General features: G+C 44.4%; 1 protein-coding gene across 1 annotated transcript; it reads right to left on the bottom strand.

The window, feature by feature from the left end:
• Nucleotides 1-1,095: 1,095 nt before the first annotated feature.
• RP9 (RP9 pre-mRNA splicing factor) lies at nt 1,096-19,003 on the bottom strand. The gene is made up of 5 exons (XM_069084295.1): nt 18,828-19,003; nt 13,060-13,137; nt 8,185-8,215; nt 4,664-4,793; nt 1,096-4,062 (listed from the first exon to the last, which is right to left on the bottom strand). Exons 1-5 carry the CDS (start codon nt 18,947-18,949, stop codon nt 3,788-3,790), a joined length of 636 nt encoding a protein of 211 aa, XP_068940396.1. The 5' UTR covers nt 18,950-19,003; the 3' UTR covers nt 1,096-3,787.
• Between the last annotated feature and the right edge of the window lie 83 nt (nt 19,004-19,086).

Below are 19,086 nucleotides of genomic sequence, written 5' to 3'. Positions count from 1 at the left end.
ATCAGGGGGCACAAGTAGAAGTCTGTATAAACAAGGAGGAAAGAACAAAGGGGAGGCAGCTGACCTTGAAACTCTCATCTGAACTGGTCAAAGGCAGGAAGAATACACACACACAGAGCACAGCTGGATACAGAAAGATTTCATTCAATAGGGAAAAAGGAAGGAAGGGAGAGAAGGAAGAATTAAAAGAAAGGGAGATGAAGGGAGGGATCAATTCTGGGCTAAATTAACTCTAAGGATATACAAACGTTTTTATAAGCTTTTTTGAGGTGTCAAAGAATGGGAATCTGAGGAGGTGCCTATCAATTGGGGAATGACTGAACAAATTATGGTATATGAATGGGGTGGAATGCTTTTGTGCTGTAAGAAATGATGAAGGGAATGTTTTCAGAGACATAAGGGAAGATTTGTATGAACTGATACAGAGTGAAGTGAGCAGAACCAGGAGAACAGTTTACACAGTGATATAACAATATGGTAAAGACAATTTTGAAAGACTCAGAAACCCTGTTCAGATTAATGACAGACCAGTATCCCAGAGGACTAATGATGAAACAAGCTGTACTACACCTAACAGAGAGGCAAAGGACTCCTAGTGCAGAATGAGACACTATATATACAGACATATATGTATACTTAAATTTAAAAATTTTTTAGATATGGCTATTGCAGAATTTTGTTTTGCTTGATTATACATGATTATAAAAAGAGCTTTGATTTCTTTGTTGTTTTCATTTGGGGAATAAGATGAGGTTGGAATTGAGTACAGATTTTTGCTGATTGAAAAAAATAAAAATTGGGGGCGGCTAGGTGGCGCAGTGAATAGAGCACCAGCCCTGGAGTCAGGAGGACCTGAGTTCAAATCCAGCTCCAGACACTTAACACACACACACACAAAACTAGATATGTGACCTTGGGCAAGTCACTTAACCCCACTTGCCCCTCCAAAAAAGAAAAAAAAAGAAAAATTAATGAAAGTTGTATTCAAAAATATAAAACTAAAAATAATGAGGAAAGATATCTTTGTTAAAATGTATTTCTTTAAAAAGTTCATTTTAAAGCATTTTTCTGTTTAGTGCTTGTTTACAGTTTAGCTTTTGTGATTTTAATAAAGATAAATATTTGATATAAAGACTGAAATTTCTAGTTACAAGTGTCTGCAGGCTTTAGTTTAAAATCCTTTGCATCTCTGGTTGGGAGGCAAAGGCTTGAAATTCAGATCACAGGACCAAGGTACTGCCTTCAACCCCAAGACATCTGGTAGAAGTTACCTCATCTACAAAGAAAGCTATTTTCAAAACCCTTATGAAAGAAACAGGTGATATCTTTACAATACCTGTCATCTTGCTAAGCTCCTCCTGCTTAGTAATATATAGGTCAGAAGAGTGACAGAAAATTTTTCAGAGAATCATACATGGTTACTTCAACTTCACCTTACTCTAGTACAAAATGGAGACCTAGGGCTCTGACCAGAGGTAGTCCTTCCTGCCAAGGTCAACCATTTTATATGTATCTTTGATGTCGTCCTCTCCTGTCTTTCCCAGCACATTTATCACCCTCTTCCACCATTTTCAGTCTCTTCTACAAACAAGGTAAAATCTCTCCCCTCCTTAAAAATCTACCCTTAGGCCCTACCACCACTCAAGCTACCATCCTGTATTTCTCCTCTTTTTCACAGCCAAATTTGGGGGTAGGAGGTAAAGAGGTTAGGTACACTTGTTGCCTCCACTTCCTTTCCTCTCAATTCTCAGTCCTTTGCATTCTACCTTCCAATCTCATCACTCAACTGAAACTGTTACCAAAGGTACCGGTGATTTCTTCACTACCAAATGTGATGGTCTCTACTTTCATCTTTCTTGACCTCTCTGTAGCATTTGACATGGCTGACCATCCTTTCCTTCTAGATATTCTCATTTACTCCTTGGGTTTTCATGACAAGGCCTTTTTCTCTTCTTCTGACACACTTGTCTGTTGGCAAACTCATAAGCTCCTTGTGGTTTTAATCATAATCTCAATGTAGATGACTGCCAGTTCTTTATCTCCAGACCTAGTATTGTTCCTGGGCTCCAGTCCCCCATCACTAACTTCCTAGTGGACTTTTCCTACTGTAATTCCCATAGGCAGTTCAAGTTAAACATGTTTAAAACAGAACTCATTCGTGTTCTCCCCAAATCCATTGCCTTACAGTCCTTCCTACTTCTGCTGAAACCTTCCCATTACCCAAGTTTTACAAACTCAGTTTATCTTTTCTCTTTACTCTCCCTTATTCTACATCAGTTGTCAATCTTGTTGTTTTTACCTTTATGACATCTTTTGTTTCCATCTCCTCCTCTCTACTTAGAAGGACACCATCCTAATTAATGCAGACCTTCATTACCTCTCTCCTGCATTATTCCAACAGTTTTTCCAGCCTCATGTCTCTCCCTTCTATAATGTATCCTCCTTTTCACTCCTCAGTTAACTTTGTTGTCCCTCTGTTACCTCTTAAGGATCAGATACAAATTTCTCTCTTAATCATTTAAAGGCTTTCCATGATAGCCTTGTTCAAGCCTACCTCTCCCCCTCTTTAGGCACTTGTAGTAGCAACTACACTGGCATCCCTAGGATGGCTGCTAGCACAGGTTCTTAGATCTGCTTTACTAGGAAAAATAGCTGTTTAAGGGGTCAACAATCTTTTTAAATTACATTCAGTAGTTTAGGGGAAAAGTTAATACCTTAAACTTCAGAAAAGACAAGTAAAGAAATAAAGACCAACAGACAGGGCTCTGACTACCTTCATCAAAACAATATTGCTGCTATACACTTTACATACATCCTTGGATTCAGAGAGCCTTTACATCTGAGCAGTCAGGGAGCTCTGAACATATGACCACTCAAAATCTTGACCAGGGAAGCACAAGATCCTTCTCATAAGTGAGCCTCCAATGCAAAATTTACCAACTCAGAGTATATACATACTTCTCAGTGCCAGAGGCATCACAACCCTTCTAAGACTCAGTGCCTAATTAGAAATTAGCAAAAGGTGTGAAAGCCTTCCTATAAGCAAGCCTCTCCTTAATGGGCTCCATATGTGAGGCCTAGTAATGGGTGGGAAGATCTTATATCCTGTTAACATTACAGCACTGTACATACAGTCCAGGCCCAGTGGTCGTCTTGCTCTTGGAATATGACACTCCATTTCCAGTCGCAGCTCTAGCCACAGGACTGGCTCCTCCTCATGTTTGGAATACACTTTTCTCTTCACCTCCACTTGTTCTAAATTCAGCTCTCAAGTGCCAACTTCTACATGAAGGTTCCTGACAAGTGGCCAGGTGGCACAGCAGATAAGAGTAGTGAGCCTGCAGCTCACATCTGGCACCTTCCTAGCTGTATAAACCTGGGTACTTAACCTCTCTCAGCCTCGGTTTCCTTAAGTATAACATGGGGATAATAATAAAACTTCTCAGAGTTATGAAGATAAAATAAGATATTTTTAAAGCACTTAATACAGTGTCTTAATAAATGCTTGTTCCCTTCCCTCCTAATGGCTCCAGTTGCTATTATTGCCCTCTCCCCAGATGCCTTGTATTTATTTTGTATACTCTTATATGTGTACATATTGTTTCTCTTGATAAACTGTAAGCTTCTTTTTTAATTAATTAATTTTAGTTCTCAACATTCACTTTTTTTTAAAGATTTTGAGTTTTAAATTTTTCCCTCTTCCTCCCCAAGATGGCATGTAATCTGATATAGACTATACATGTACAATCATATTAAACATATTTTCACATTACTCATGTTATCTCTGCTAGAGGATTCTGCTCGACTGTCCTGGGGGAAACATTTTGTAGGACATCAGTAGAGACGTGTGCACTGTGCGGAATCTCATATAGCCAGCAGAAAGGTAACCTTCTCTCAGACAAGTTTTCCTGCAGAGAGCCACCAAAATGGAGTATTTGGAAAATAGATCTGGATAGAATTTTGTACTTACTACTCTGAATTGTTCTAATTTCTGATTGCCTTTGATAAAGAACGGGCATTCTTTGTCACCTGTTCTGTGTCCGTATCGTTTACAGCGCCAGCCTAGAAGCCAACAGGAAAGTCAATGTTTCAGTAACCCCCCACACATTGGTTACACAAGACAGAAGACTTTCAGTCACATCAAGTTAGTCCTTATAACATTCACATTTTGAAAAATAAATGCAACTGACTAATTATGTAACATGTACATAAACAGAGTGAGACTTTTCTCAAGAGACTCTTTATAATAAGGGGGCTATGTAAGGTAGCTGTGCCACCAAGTTCCCTTCCACTTGTGAACGGCTCTAAATATTCTAAAGTTTTTCCTTAATATAAATCTGAGTTTGCTTCACTGTGTCTACTACATCTTTATCCTAGCACTGTCTCCTCACAACACTTAAAACAGTTGAAGAAAGCTATCCTGCCACAGTCCCCTTTCTTCCACCCCATGCCCCAAGTCTTTTCTTCTCAAAGCTAAGAATTTCCAGTTGTCTTTGACAAAGTGGAAAAAGCTTTGAACTAAGTCTTGAAGGAAGCTAGATATTCTAAGAAGCTTCTCCAGTGTTCAGTAAATTACCTATGTATGGGAAAACCATGAATACAAATTCACAAATGGATGACACTGTAGATTTTCTGAATGATTAGAAAGATAGAGCTCACGTACATTGCATAACCTTGACTTCTTTCCCCAGGGGCATCCAGAGTCCTTTAGTTGGAGCATGAGCCAGAAATTCTCTGGCATGTTCATTGCCTGGTACGTCTGGTATACAGTCTTCTGGCTTGGTCTCATCTTCCTAAACAAAGGGAAAAATCTGTAAACAAAAAGCCAAAAGTACCAGTCTTTTCTTTGAGTTGTTTTAGAGAACATCTCACCAACCCCCTGATGGAGATAAGAGAAGAGGAAGAAACCCCTCCCACATTATCCCTTTAAGGTAATTCTAAGTGCAGGCAAATTGTATGTACCAGAAAAGAGAGAAAAATACTAGGAAAAATTAAATCATTACCCCCCCCTTTTTTTTTTAAGCATTTGGGGTTAAGTAACTTGCTCAAGGTTACACAGCCAGCTATTTTGTGTGGGTGTTAAGTATCTGAGGCCAGAACTGATCCCGGGTCCTCCTGCCTCTGGGGCTGGCACTCTTACTCACTGCGCCACCTAGCTGCCCCAAATTAAATAATTTCTATGAAAAGAACTTGATCTTTTTAAATGTATGTACAACAAAGTCACAATTCAAGCAGAAAAGAAAATTCCCCAAAAACAGACTAGAAAAAATAACACAGAGATCATTTCTAAGTCAGATTCTAAAATCAAAGCATGGCTTTCTGAAATTTAAACAGTATTTCAAATAGAAATAGCTCCTTTCACCTAGAAGGAGGCTGCCATTCTTTCCAAATTCTGGATATAATGCTTCTTAGAAATGTAATTGTTTCAATAAATGAATTATTTCTCTAGCCTTTAACTGAGGATAAGTGTGATATCAAAAGAAAACACTATACTGTGACAATGTTTATGCTAAATGTATTACTAAATATTAGAATAATCTCAGTACCCAAACAGAACTCATTTTATGGTTAGTGGGGTCATTTATGGATAAGCACCAAATGAATGAAGTATTATATAAGTAAGCAATAATAATAATAACAATTATTATTATTATCACTTATCACAATGTTTCCTATGGGTCAGGGGGACTAAATGTTTTATAATTCTCATCTCATTTGCTCCTCACCACCCTGACAGGCAGCTGCTGTTATTATCCATGATTTACATATGAGGAAACTGAAGCAAACAAAGGTTAAGTGACTTGCCCAGGGTCATATAGCTAGTGTCTGAGGCTGGATTTGAACTTGGGTTTTTCTGACTTCAGGCCCAGTGCTTTCCACTGCACCATCTAGCTGCCTCTTAACATGGGTTTGTAGCATCCATCTGGAACCTTCATTCTTGATTTAATAATGGACTCACTTCAACATTTTAATAAGCATCTGCATAGGGCTGGGTACACCCTAACCCTAGAAAGAGCATTCACCATTCATTTGCCACTCACTTCATCTCTTATAGCATCAATTCCAATCCCATCATGTAACTGAAATAATCCCTTTTGGTTTTCTTAACTTAGAAGTGGTTTCTTAACTGCTCAGTCTTATGGTCCTCATTGCTGTTGACAGGGATGCCCAACTCCTCCTGGACAAGCTCTCCTTGCTCTCATGGCCCTGCTCTCTCAGTTCTCTTCCTGCCCATCTGACTCTTCTTTCTCAGGACGGTTTGTTGGGTCCTTGAGCTCCTGCCCACCAAGTGTGGGTGAATACCAACTGTCTCCTCTCCTTTGGTGACTTGCAGATGACTCCCAAATCATTTTGTTTTTAATTGAACTGCCATCCTGCATTACTGACTGCCTGAAGGACATCTCTACCTCAAGATCCTGGAAGTATCTCACCTCACTGTCCTTCCTTCACACTTTCATATTTCTGCTGATAGCACTACCACCCTTCCAGTAACCCAGATCTGTAACCTTACTCATTCATAACTCATAACTTTCCTTCATGCTCCTGATCCAAGTCCCCCATCTTGTCAGTTCCACCTTAATAAAATCTCTTGCATTCAGTGTTCTCCTCTCCATTTCCACAAACTCAAGCGCTGCTTCAGGTCCAACTCACCTCTACCTAGGAATATTGCAAGGGCCTCCACCCAATGAATAATATTCCATATAGCTGCTAGCAGATATTTCTAAAACACAGGATTAACTGTGTTACTCTTCTGTTTAAAATCTGTGGTGAGGACAAACCAACCCATTGCACACTTCTATCCAATGAGATTTTGCAGTTCAATGTTTCCCTATGGTACAGGCAACCTGTGTTTGATGTGTCTCCTTCAAAGCACAACCCAGTTAACTGCTATAGGAGTCCTTCCCCAGCTGTTAATGCCCTTTCCTTTTTGGAACAAGTACTTTGTATTACTGGCTATCTACTTTGTATTTTATTTGCTTATCTGTGTATATGCTGTTGTATTTCCTCTCAGTGGAATATCAATTCCTTGAAGTTTGGCATGATTTCATTTTTGCCATTGAATATCCAGAATTTATTAGTAAAATGCCTTACATATAGTCAATGATTAATAAGTGTTTTTTGAAATGAACTAAATTTTCTAATAATAAGATGATTAACCATTGAAACAAACTTTTCAAGAGGTAGTGGGCTTCCTGTCATTTTAAAAGAAAGGCTTTAAGTTTGTTTGAGACAGTGTAGAAAGGATATTTTCACTGGAAAAGAATACTTCCTGTGAAGGTGGCTAGGTGGCATAGTGAATGGAGCACTGGCCCTGGAGTCAGGAGGACCTGAGTTCAAACCCAGCCTGAGCCACTTAACACAAAAATTAGCCATGTGACGTTGGGCAAGTCACTTAAACCCAATCGTCCTCCCAAAAAAAAAGCAAAAAAGGAAAAAAGAAATTTGGGGCGGCCAGGTGGCTCAGTGAGTAAGAGCACTGGCTCCAGTGTCGGGATGACCTGGATCAAATCTGGGCTCAGATACTCAGCACCACACCCAGAAATAACTGGCCGTGTAACCTTGAGCAAGTTACTTAACCCCGATTGCTTTAAAAAAAAAAAAAGAATACTTCCTGTGTGCCTTCTGACTCCTAAGGCACTGAAACCTAGTCAGGGAGACTAGTCTATATAATAAAGTACTAAAAGGTACAGAGGAGATAACAGCATAGAAGGGACGTGCAAAGAGCAGTGGGGACGAGGCAGTACAAGACTGCGGTGGGGAGCCAGCCTCCAAGTACAGGAGGAACCATCAGTGGTCATAGGCTGCATTGGCGATCGGCAATTCTGAAATCCCTGTGGGATTTGTGGTGTGAACTTGGTATGAAAACAATTCCATCTTTAATGTAATTGGTTTCCTCTGAAATCCTACTCATTTTATTTTATACATTTAAAGAAGGGCTCCTAGGCTTCATGAAACCGCCAGATTTGTCTGAGACATTAAAAAGGTTTCAAGTCCTACTCTGGATGCATTCACAAAATACTAAAAAAAAAAAAAATCATTGGCAGCGGAGGAACAGTGTTACCAAAAGTACCTCAAGAATCATTATGCTATCTTATAATTATCTGATTTTATAAAAATTTACTCAAAAGGCAATTATTTTTAATGATTAGATTATAAACTGCAAAAAGAATGAACTACACTCACCTTGATAAGTCCAGGAGGAGGTTTTTCATAACTGGGGGGAAAGGGGAAGAAAGAATCCATCAATCACATTAATATAGCAAATAGCGTTCTAATTTTAATTACTTTTAGCAAAAAGAAAAATAAGGCCAAAAAGTTTGTGTTCAGACTCAAATTAAAAATATAATTCCAATCAGATGATACAGCTCTTTCTACCTTGAGTTGGAAGGTCAGATAAACATATATAGGATCAGAGGTTAAGAGCTGGAAGGGACCCCAAGGCCATCTAATACTATGAGGACTAAAGCAAACAGGAATGAAGAAACTTATGAGCTGAATGACCCTGAGCAAGTTTTAACCTTTCTGAGCCTGTTTCCTCATTAGAAAAATAATGAAAGTCCAAAATAGGTTTATTGTGAAATAAAATGAGACATAAAATATTTTGCAAACCTTTCACACACTGTATAAACTGGCTATTATTATTTTAAAAGTGGCTTTCAATTGTCAGGTTGTGTGGAAGATGTGACAGGATTATAGGGTCATTTGAGAAGTAATGATTCTGGATTGGGACCTGCCTTTAAACTTTGCTCTGCCTATAACAAACACAGGCTAAAACTGCCTCTTTCTAAAAACACTGGCTACTCTGTGGGGAGAGTAAAGACAATGTAAAAATGAATTGAGGGGCAGCCCTAAGAGTTAGGAAGACCCGGCTTAAGCTCATTCTCAGACACCTTCTAGCTGTGTGACCTGGGGCAGGTCATGGTGCCCAAGTTACCAGGATACTGCCAAACTCCCCAAGTGGAAGCGCAAGAGGGTCAGCTCCTTAGGAAGAGGACAAAACTTCAGGGACAGTGGAGCTACCACACTTCAGCTTGGACACGGAAGCCTCCAGATGTGGGCACAGGAGGCAGAAACAGCACCACACACACACACACACACACACACACACGCATATATGTATGTATATATATATATATACACACATACATGTATGTGTGTGAGAAAAAAAGGAGATTAAAAATAACAGAGACAGAGAAGAGGATGGAGTTCATTCATTCAGAGGATGGAGAAGAGTCATTTTCTTCATCTCACAGTTGCCTTCAGGAAATTGTTTAGTTTTCAGTTGCGTCTGACTCTGTGACCCCATTTAGGGTTTTCTTGGCAAAGATAATGGATTTGCCATTTCCTTGTCCAGTTCATTTTACATATGAGGAAACTGAAGCAAACAGGGTGAAGTGACTAGCCTAGGGTCACACAGCTATTAAGTGTTTGAGGTCAGATTTGAACTCAGGAAGATGAGTCTTCCTGAATCCAGACCCCATCACCCCACCTAGGAGCCCTTCAGGAAGTTGCAAAGCTTTCCCAAATAACACTGTTATACTGTTCATATTTTTTTAAAAAAAATTTCAAATTACAAAAATCCATCATTCTTTCTCTCCCACCTTCCACTACTGAGAAAGGAAGAAAAATAAAACCTTTGTGATAAATGTGCATAGATAGTCGAGCCGAAAAAATTCCTGCATTGGCCGTGTCCAGTACACCTCTCAGTCTGTCCCCATGGCCCGTCACCTTCCTGTCAAGGGTAAGCAGCATGTTTCTTCAGGCACCTTCTGGTTACTGAATCTCTCACATTGAGTTTCTAGTTCTTTGTCAGCACAACAAGAGCTGGTGTAAAGTGTCTTTCTCCTCTTTTGACCTCTTTGGGGTACAGACCTAGCGGTGTTATCCCAGCTCATTGACTCTGGGTCGAATCCCAGGACCAGGCCCTAGCACCAGCACAGGCTCAGCCTCGCCAGGCTGAGGGGCCTGAGGTGGGGCCTTAGGAGTCACTCTCATGTCTCTGCTGCAGCTTCTTCACTGATTTAACCATAACTTTTTTTTTTTTTTCAGAGAAGGGAAACAAAGAACTGAAGATCAGAGTCTCCGCTCTAGGTTTAGAGCTGGAAGGATCCTCTGAGGCTCCAATACCTTCACTGGATGATAAAAAACAAAAGTCCAAAGAAGTCAACATTGGACCACATTGGAACAAGTCAGGATTCGAACCCATGAACCTACAGAGTTGGCGTAAGATCACATACTCACTACTAAACCCTCCGTGTATGGGCCATATGTCAGTTTGTTAGACTTTCCAAAGAGAGAAAAGACAATGTTGTTGCCTTTGATGACAAATGTTTTCCAATCCAGCTTCCAAGTATTAACACTGGAAAAGACTGAGTATATAAGTAGCCTCTCACCTAAGGAAGCTGCTAAGCTAAGGAAAACAGGTATGCCTGACTTGCAAGGGAGAGCTGCTGCTTGGTCCTAGGCCCCCCAACCCTGCTCGAGCTGTCCTCATGGATCCACACTTGTGGCCTTCTCTATAAAAAAGGTTTTGAAATTAATTTGTAAACTTAACTAAAAACCTTATAAGGCTTGAAATAAGTACTTGTGTGTCGTCTATTCTTCTGGGTCAGCATTTTTTGGGGGAGGGGGGGTAATGTGATTTCCAGAGTTCTTTACATTCCTCATACTTGAGAGTATTCCATTTAATAATCCCTTACCTAGCGGACATTTAAGTTACTTCATTATATTTACCATTGGCTGCTATGAAAATCTTCGGACAGTTCATCTAAAATGGGATACTTAGACACAAGCTGTGGCAATGAAGCCTAAACTGCTTTATTTGGGAGAGAGGGGAGGTTACCAGACAGACACTGTACTAGAAAAGGTCTGGTTTTCTTTTATGAGTATAAAAAAAGACCTGTAATTGTTTTCTCACAATGTGGTACAAGGGAAAGTTCTTGATTGGGAATCAAAGGACCTGGGTTCAAATCCCAGCTCTGTCAATGATCAACCCATGTGACCTTAAGAAAGTCACTTCATCAGTTACCTCAATTCAATTTAATAAGCATTTATTAGGTATGGAATTGTGTGTCACACAATAATAATGAGAATAGCTGACATCCACACAGCACTTCTTATGTGCCATGCAGTGCTCTGAGCAGTTTATAATTATTATCTCATTTGATCCTCGCAATCCTGGGAGGTGGGTGCTGTTTTTATCCCCCCTTTTACAGCTCAGGAAACTGAGGCAAACAGAGGTTAAGTAGCTTGCCATGGGTCATATAGCCAGTGTCTGAGGTCGAACTGGAACTCGTCTTCCTGACTCCAAGCTTAGTGCTCGCTTTGTGATACATAAAGACAAAGTGTCCTTAAAGAGCTTTGACTCTACTGGAGACTGCAAAATGAGTTTACTTCTAATGTCCCTCCCAGCTATAGAACCTCTGACCTTATGATCCTTCTTTCAGATGTGAAAAGCAAAAGACACCAGAGGGACAAAAATTTCAGCTTGACAGAGAGCACATATTATTGTCAAGTGCACCAATACAGTCATTTTTTTAGAAGGCTGCTTTCCCAAAACAAATTTTAAATGGTTTTTCTAATGAAAGCTAAAGAACAGATACAGCAGAAATTTGTTTAAATGTGGGAAGAATATGTAGACCAGCTGCTGGCTTTAATCAGAAATGTGAATAAAACACATCTGAGGAGACCAAAAGAGGGCCTTGTTGTAAATAACCAATAAATCAATTAAACCACAAGAACCAAAAAAAAAAACAACAACCCAAAATGGGGATAGCTATGGGGCTAGATCTGTGGTTCACTGGAAGAAAGAACTCTCAGACCGGAAAGCATCCTCTACCACTTCAGAATAGCACACTGTCTCCAACTTTCTGTCTTAAGGACATGGCCAGAACACTAAGAAAACTGCCCAGAAACACACAGCCAGGATGGGTCAGTGGTAGAACCTGTGCCCAGGTTTCCTGATTCCCAGTCTAGCTAGCTAGCTACATCAACACAGTTTCTACACAATATCTAGCCCTCCCCTCCCCCCAATATGGCATGATAATTAAACAGTCACAACAGTGTGGAAAAGGTATTGTTAAAAACAGCTGTCCATTAAATGTCATTTTTATAACTCCTTCCACTATTTTAAAGAAAGAAGCATGCCCCAAATTGCAAATGTACATAGAATTATTTATTCTTATTCTAAGTCTTCTCTGGTTTGCATCGAAAAGTAAATACAGTTTTCCATGCCAATACTGCCTGCTTTCCAAGCTAGCTGGTCACCACATCGTTAGCCATGAGATAGCAAATTCTTTGGCCACAGAGACATAGGAAATAGAAAGAGTTGTTAAATGGTCTTTGGTCCAGTTTGGTCCCTTTCTGCTTTTGCCAAGACAGTGGTAAGGTGGCAGGAACAAAGGAAATATGGGGATTAGGATTCACAGATAGCCTCTAAATATGGATTTAACTCTTGAAGTTCTAAATGTATGGTCTTTGGTCAATGACCAATAAAAGCATTTAGAATATTGAAGGAACTGAGTCACACCCATCTACTCATTTTCATTATGAATGAAACCTGAAGACACAGAATTTTGAGTTCAATGGAAGAAGAGCTCCTAGATTCTCCTCAAGGCAAAAAACAAAGGAGCTGTCCAGGGCAACACTGTTTCATGGGACAGTGGGTCATCTAACCTTGTGGCTCATAATAGGCTGCCATGAAAAGCAGAGAATTTCTGAAAGAACTTCACAAAATCATAGGATCACAGACTTAGAGGTGGGGGGGGCACCTTGGAGGTCATCGAATCCAACCCCTTTGCTTCTAAAGGTGGGGGAAATGAAGACTGAAAAAAAGGAAGGAGCCCCTCCACTGTCACAAAGAGAAGAGAATGACGGACTTGGGAACAGAAACCAGGCCCTCTTTCCATAGGCCACTTTATCTCCAAATGAACCTTTTTGACCAGCAAGTCACAATCTACCTCAATGCTGGGTAACTTCCATTTGAAAGTGAGCATAAAGGGAGCACCATTAACCATTAGAAAATATGGTATAGAAACAAAAGACGAAGAAGCCTCATACCTGGATATAATGAACACTTCAAGAAAATGCTGGAAGGCCGTCTGTGTGACAAGCAACCAACAAGTGATGGCAACAGCTCTGTCTTAGACAGGAAACAACTTGTTACAGATCTGGGAGCTGCTTCACAATCACTGTCAGTTTATAATCTGATCATCAACTGGTGAAAAGCAAAGGTAAAACCAGAACAAGTCAGTCAACAAGCATTTTATGAAGCACCGACATTGAGCCAGGCCCTGTGCTAAGCAATGGGGATACAAAGAATGGCTAAAGATGGTCCCTGCCCTCAAAGAGTTCCCAGTCTAGTGGAAGAGACAACATACAAACAACTAAAGACAGCCACGATGTACACAGGAACAATTCGGACACTGGAGTTGGGGGGAGGGGGAACAGGCAAAGGCTTCTTGTAGAAGGTGGCATTTTATTTGGGACTGGAAGGGAGCCAGGGAAGTCAGGAGGGGGAGATGAAGAGTGAGAATGTCCCAGGCTTGGGGGAATGCACTGAATTGTAAGGTGGGCGTATTTTGTATAAAGAACAGCAAGGAGGCCAGCGGATCAAAGAATACTGGTGGGACCCTAGGGGTAGGGAGCAAGGAAAAGGAGTGAGGTGTAAGAAGACTTTCAAGTTAGGAGAGGGCCTGGGCCAAGATAAGAAGGGCTCTGGACACAAGTGGAGGATTTTATAATTGATCTTGAAGGTGATGGGGAACCACCAGTCTACTGAGTAGGTGGGTGACACAGTCGTATCTGTACTTTGACACCTGCGTGGAGCTTAGACTAGAGTGGACAGAACTTTGAGGCAGGGAGTCCGGTCAGCAAGGTATGCCGTTGTCCAGGCATGAGGTGAGAAGGCCTGCCCTAAGGTGGAGGCAGTGTCAGAGGAAAGAAGGGGAAGCATACAAGAGATGCGATGTAGGTAGAACTGCCAGCACTTGGCAATGGATTGGATAGGAGTAGTGAGAGAGACTGAGGGGCTGAGGATAATGTCCGAGTTGTGCTGGGGTGACCAGATGGAGGTTGGTTCCCTAGAAAGTAAGAGTGAAGAAGAGGGGAGGGTTTAAGAGGAGAGAGAAGGAATTCCATGTGGACATGTCTATTGGACATCCAGTCTGAGATGTCTGATGAGAGGTTAGGGCTGGATGGGTAGATCTGAGAATCATCAGCATGGAGATAATGATTTAAACCATAGAACTGATGGGAAAACCAAGTAAAATTGCATAGAGGTAGAAGAGCAGCTGACCTGGGGAAGATTCATGGCTAGCACATGTGCCCTGGCTCAGAGCCTGGCAAAGAAGACTGAGAAGGAAAAGGAGAACCAGGGCAAAGGAGAGAAGAGCATGTACCAAGAGGGCGATCGCCGGCATTAAAGGCTTCAGAGAGGTCAAGGAAGGACAATGACAAGACCATCACTGATGCAGTCACTGCTCCTGAAATCCAAAATGATCGTAGAAGACATCAGCAATGCAAACCACGAAATGCACAAAATACAGAGAAGTGTAGTTCATGCAAAAGCTACCACAAAGAGGAGGCCAAAAGGGCAAAGCAACCACGTGGTCTTCTTGCCATTCAGAGAGATGTGGCAGTCAAAGACAAGTCATTCATCAAGCTTTTATTGCGTGTTTATCACGTGCCAAGTACTGTACAAAGCTCCGAGAATACAGAGAAAGGCAAAAGGAGCTGAGGGTGCCGCGTTAAGAGCATCAGAGGAAGGACACCGTACGAGGGGTGTCACCTTACAAAAGACTGAGGCCAGATTATTGGGGGTAGTGCTCCCTTCCGTATGAAAGTGGAAGCACAACAAACAGATGTGAAATGGAACAGCTCTCTAGGCTTTTCTGTGGCCATCTATTTTCGTGGGTAATGAAAGCAGAATCATTGTATTTCATTTCTGTCTTCTTAGTACCTACCCCAATGTCAAGAGATGAACATCCTTGTGACTTTGCCTTCACCCACTTCCAAGTTCATAACCTGAATTCCTTTATTTGATCATAATCTTTTTTTTTTTTCTGGAAATCTTTTTATTGTAGGTGGAATGGGACACATCTGGATACAGTAAATTAGACGATTCCAATTTTGTTAGCAACATCTAAAACGTAATAGTCTGGAGCAAGACGGACACAGGCCTTCTTCTCTCCATCGGGCCGGATCAGTGTGTCGACCCTGGCCACGTCGATGTCATACGGCTTCTTTACGGCCAGCTTGATCTGTGCTTGTTCGCCTTGACGTCCACAATGCAGACTGGGGTGTCGTTGTCCTCAGTCTTCTTCAGAGCAGACTCAGTGATCAAGGGAAACTTAACGATGGCAGAGTGATCGAGCTTATTTCTGCGAGGGGCACTTTCCTAGCATATTTGGGCTGTCTTTGAAATCTTAGTGTCTTGGGTCACCAGAAGGCAGGGGATTTATGGATCTTCTTTTTGTGGCTATGGACACCCTTCAGCACCATCTTCTTGGCCTTCAAAGCCTTGGACTTGGCTTCTGTCTTGGGGGGGACAACGGCTTCCTTCTTTGCCTTCAGCGCCAAATTATGGGAAAGGGCTCTGAACATAATCTTTTATCTGCCATCTTTCTCTCTACCTCCCACTGTGACTTCCAACCCTCCACTCCACAGATTTTTCCCTAGGTCATCAGCCTTGTACTGTCTATGTTCCCCCTTTTTATTGGCTCCTTCCCTACAACCTGAAATCATGCCTATGTCTCTCCCATTCTAAAAATAAAAAGGTCAATTGATCCATCCCTCCCTGCTAGCTATTACCCCATGACTCTCCCGTGTGTGGCTAAACTCCTTTAGAAGGACATTTGTAAAAGCAGCCTCCACTCCTTTCCTCTCCTTTTTAAAACTCTTTACAATTTGGCTTTTGATCATTCAACATGATCTGCTCAATGACCTCGTAATTTGCCAAATTTAGTGGCCTTTTCTCAATCCTTATCTTTCTTGGCTTATTTGTAGCACTGTAGACTGTCCATTATCCTCTTCCCCTTGATACTTTTCTCTCTGGGTTTTGTTCACTGTTCTGCTACTTTTCAGCCTCTCCTCAGCCTCCTTTACTAAGCACGTGTGTCCCACAGGACTTTGTCCTGGGCCCTCTTCCCCTCTCCCTCACACTTTCACTTGATCTCATCAGCTCCCAGATTAAATTATCATCTCTCTGCTAATGATTCTCCTCACTACCCATCTAGCCCTAACTTTTCTGTTGACCTCTAGTCTCAAACTGGATGTGGAGGAGATGCCTTAAACTCAACATGTCCCAAACTAAACTTTGCCTTTTTCCTAACTTCCCTGAAACCTCCCAGGCCACCAGGCTCTCACACTAGGTATTATCCTTGACTCCTCCCTCTCTGATCCGTGGCCAAGACTTTGACACATCTCTCAGATATGCCCACACTCACTTCCTTCCTGGACCACTGCCATAACTGCTGGTGGGTCTGCCTGCCACAGGACTCTCCCCACTCCACTCAGCTGTCAAAATGCTCTACCTGCAGTGTAGGGGCTGCTAGGTGGCGCCATAGTGCATCGAGCACCTGGCCCAGAGGCAGGACCACTCACCTTCCTGAGTTGCAGTCTGGCCTCAGACACCCACCCATCAGCTGTGTGAGCCTGGGCAAGCCACTTCATACTGTCTGCCTCATCTGTAAAATGAGAAGGACTGGCCAGCCGCTCCAGTACCTCTGCCAAGGAAACCCCAAGTGGAAAGCGACTGAACAACAGAAAGCATAGCTCTGACCACACAGGTCACTTTCCCGACTCCCCATTCAGAAAACTAGTGGTTCCCTATCACCTCCGGGTTCTCTCCTCCTACCCTGTCAGTCCTCTTACGTGTCACTCCCCTCTCACTTGGGGAACACTCTTGGATCTCCTCGATGTTCTGAACCTCCCCTCACCCTGTCAGATGAGGCCTTTACCTCAAAGTTAACTGAGGCCATACCCTGAGTCTTCCCTCCTCTCACCTCATACAGATGTCTTCCCCCACTAATCCTTCATTCTGTCCCACCTTCCACAAAAGATTATCCATCACGCCCTCGATCATCTCTATTCTTCTCAGCAATCTTGAGTCACCCTTATGTCTCCCCCATCCTCAATGGATTTGACATCCCTGCTAGCCATAATCTTCTATTTCTGTGCCCTAGGAACCTCCACTTTTTCTCCTCTCACTCTCTGGCTCCCAACTCTGTCCTTGAGCTAGAACCAGATCGTTGAATTTTCTGCTAGCCCTCTACTCTCTAGAGCTCTCGGTCCTCTTCTGAGCAGTCTCTCCTCTCTCATTTCTCTCCTCTTTCCCCTTCCCTCCAGACCAACTAGCCCTTCTCAGCATCCCTGCTAGCTCTTCATCATGCCCCGCCCACTACATCTGGGCAGTCCTCAAAACTCACTTTATTCAGCCCTTGTGGCTCAGGGATCATTTCTATGCAGATAATTTCCACATCCGCTCCAAATCTCCCTTCTGGACTCCAGCACTGGGTAACCAATGCCTTTTGGACAGACCTAACTTGTCCCTTAGAACTCATTTGACCCAAACTCCCTGCTTCTTGCAGACTTTTCTAAAACTACCAGAGATGATGTGTCAGCAGACACTGCCCCTCCTCCCTCCAGAACATCTCCACAGACATTCCCTTTCTCTCTACGCTGAACTTCAAAGCTGTCCCTCTGCTTCTGCCTCAGCCTGAAGTGTCCTCGCACCCCTGCAGCCTGCCACCCACTCTGTCTGCCACACCGCTCGAGGCCCTCCTGGTGGGGGAGGCCCAGGCCAGCCAGCTTTCCTCCCCTTCCAGCTCTTTGTCTTCAAACACCAGTCCTCCCCTCCCTCGGGTGTTTCTTGGTGCCAGCTGTGCCCAGGCCTTAGCGCGGCACCTGGCAGAGGGCGAGTTCTCCATGCCTGCCCCTGCCCTTGCACTCCTGTGATGGAGGGACCGGCTCAGTCTCCCCTCCCCTCCCCTTCCAGGGGGTCTCCCTGCCTCGGATCCCCCCCACAGCCCCGCTGCCATGGCAGCCCGGCCTGGCCAGGCCCCGCGGCCTCCCCAGCCCTCCTCTGCGCTCCACAACCCACGTGGGACGCACGGGCTTCACAGGCCTTCCCGCTCCCCCTCTGCCCCCCTGGTCTTAGCCCCGAGGCCGGGGTCTGCTCCCTCTGAGGGGGGCTGGGGCCGTGACCTGGACGGCGCCCTCAGGGCACGTGCCCACAGCGCGGGCATCCCGGGGGGGCAGCTGCCGCCCACGCCAGGGCTTTAGGCCAGCACACTCCTGGGCCTGGCCATAGGCCGGCCTCGGGCTGCGCACGCACGTGCACGGGGCCACGGCCCGTTGGGGGGGAGGGTCAAAGGTCACAGCGGGAGCGGCCCCCCCCCCCCCGGGGGGCGGGCCCCCGGGGGAGGGAAGCCCCGCCCCGGGAAACGGGGGGGCACTCAGGGGTTTCCCGGGGGGGGGGGGGTGGGGGGGGGGGGCGGGGGAAGAGAGTAACGGGGGGGAAGGGGCTTTCCCAAGGGTGAGCACGTTCCAGGCCCGGCTGGGGGATGGGCCAAAAGGCTTCTCTCCTCTGGGCCTCAGTTTCCCTCCGGTGCTACAGCTCCAGTCACAAAGACCTGCCCAGCGAAGGGCGGTGACGGAGGGAAGGGGGCAGGCGGCGCGCGGCCGGCCCGGTGGGGGAGGGGAGGAGGCCGGCGGCGCGCGCCCCGCCCCCACCCCCTCCGCTCTTCCCAGCGCGGCCGGCCGGGTGGGGGAGGGGGGGAGGCCGGCGGCGCGCGCCCCGCCCCCGCCCCCCGCGGCCCGTCACTCACAAGGACTCGAGGTGCTGCAGCTGCTGCCGTTGCTGCGCGTCCCGCCGGCGCCGCTTCTGTTCCTGGCGCCGCTGCTGCTCCAGCTCGGCCGGCTCCCGGGCCCGCTTGGGGGGCGGCGGCATGGCCTGGCCGGGCCGGGCCCAGGCTCCCCGCCGCGGCCGGGCCGGGGGCGGGGGGGAGGGGGGGAGGGCAGAGGAAGAGGAGGAAAGAGGAGGAGGAGGAGGAAGAAGGCGCCCTCACTTCCTCCGGCCGCCCCGCC

This window comes from Petaurus breviceps, unplaced genomic scaffold, assembly GCF_028583685.1.
Source record: "Petaurus breviceps papuanus isolate PSGF00001 unplaced genomic scaffold, PetGlider_PUasm1.0 174, whole genome shotgun sequence".
Taxonomy (NCBI): domain Eukaryota; kingdom Metazoa; phylum Chordata; class Mammalia; order Diprotodontia; family Petauridae; genus Petaurus; species Petaurus breviceps.
The sequence above is the reverse complement of the archived record's forward strand: the minus strand, read 5'-3'. Positions and strand labels throughout refer to the sequence as shown.

Excerpts from the sequence above, each read along its gene's own strand:
- RP9 (XM_069084295.1), bottom strand. The coding sequence starts at position 18,949 with ATGCCGCCGCCCCCCAAGCGGGCCCGGGAGCCGGCCGAGCTGGAGCAG. Across the intron at positions 13,138-18,827 it reads CTGCAGCACCTCGAGTCCTT|AGCTGTTGCCATCACTTGTT; the intron begins GTGAGTGACGGG and ends TGTCTAAGACAG. Across the intron at positions 8,216-13,059 it reads GAAGTGTTCATTATATCCAG|TTATGAAAAACCTCCTCCTG; the intron begins GTATGAGGCTTC and ends CTTTCCCCCCAG.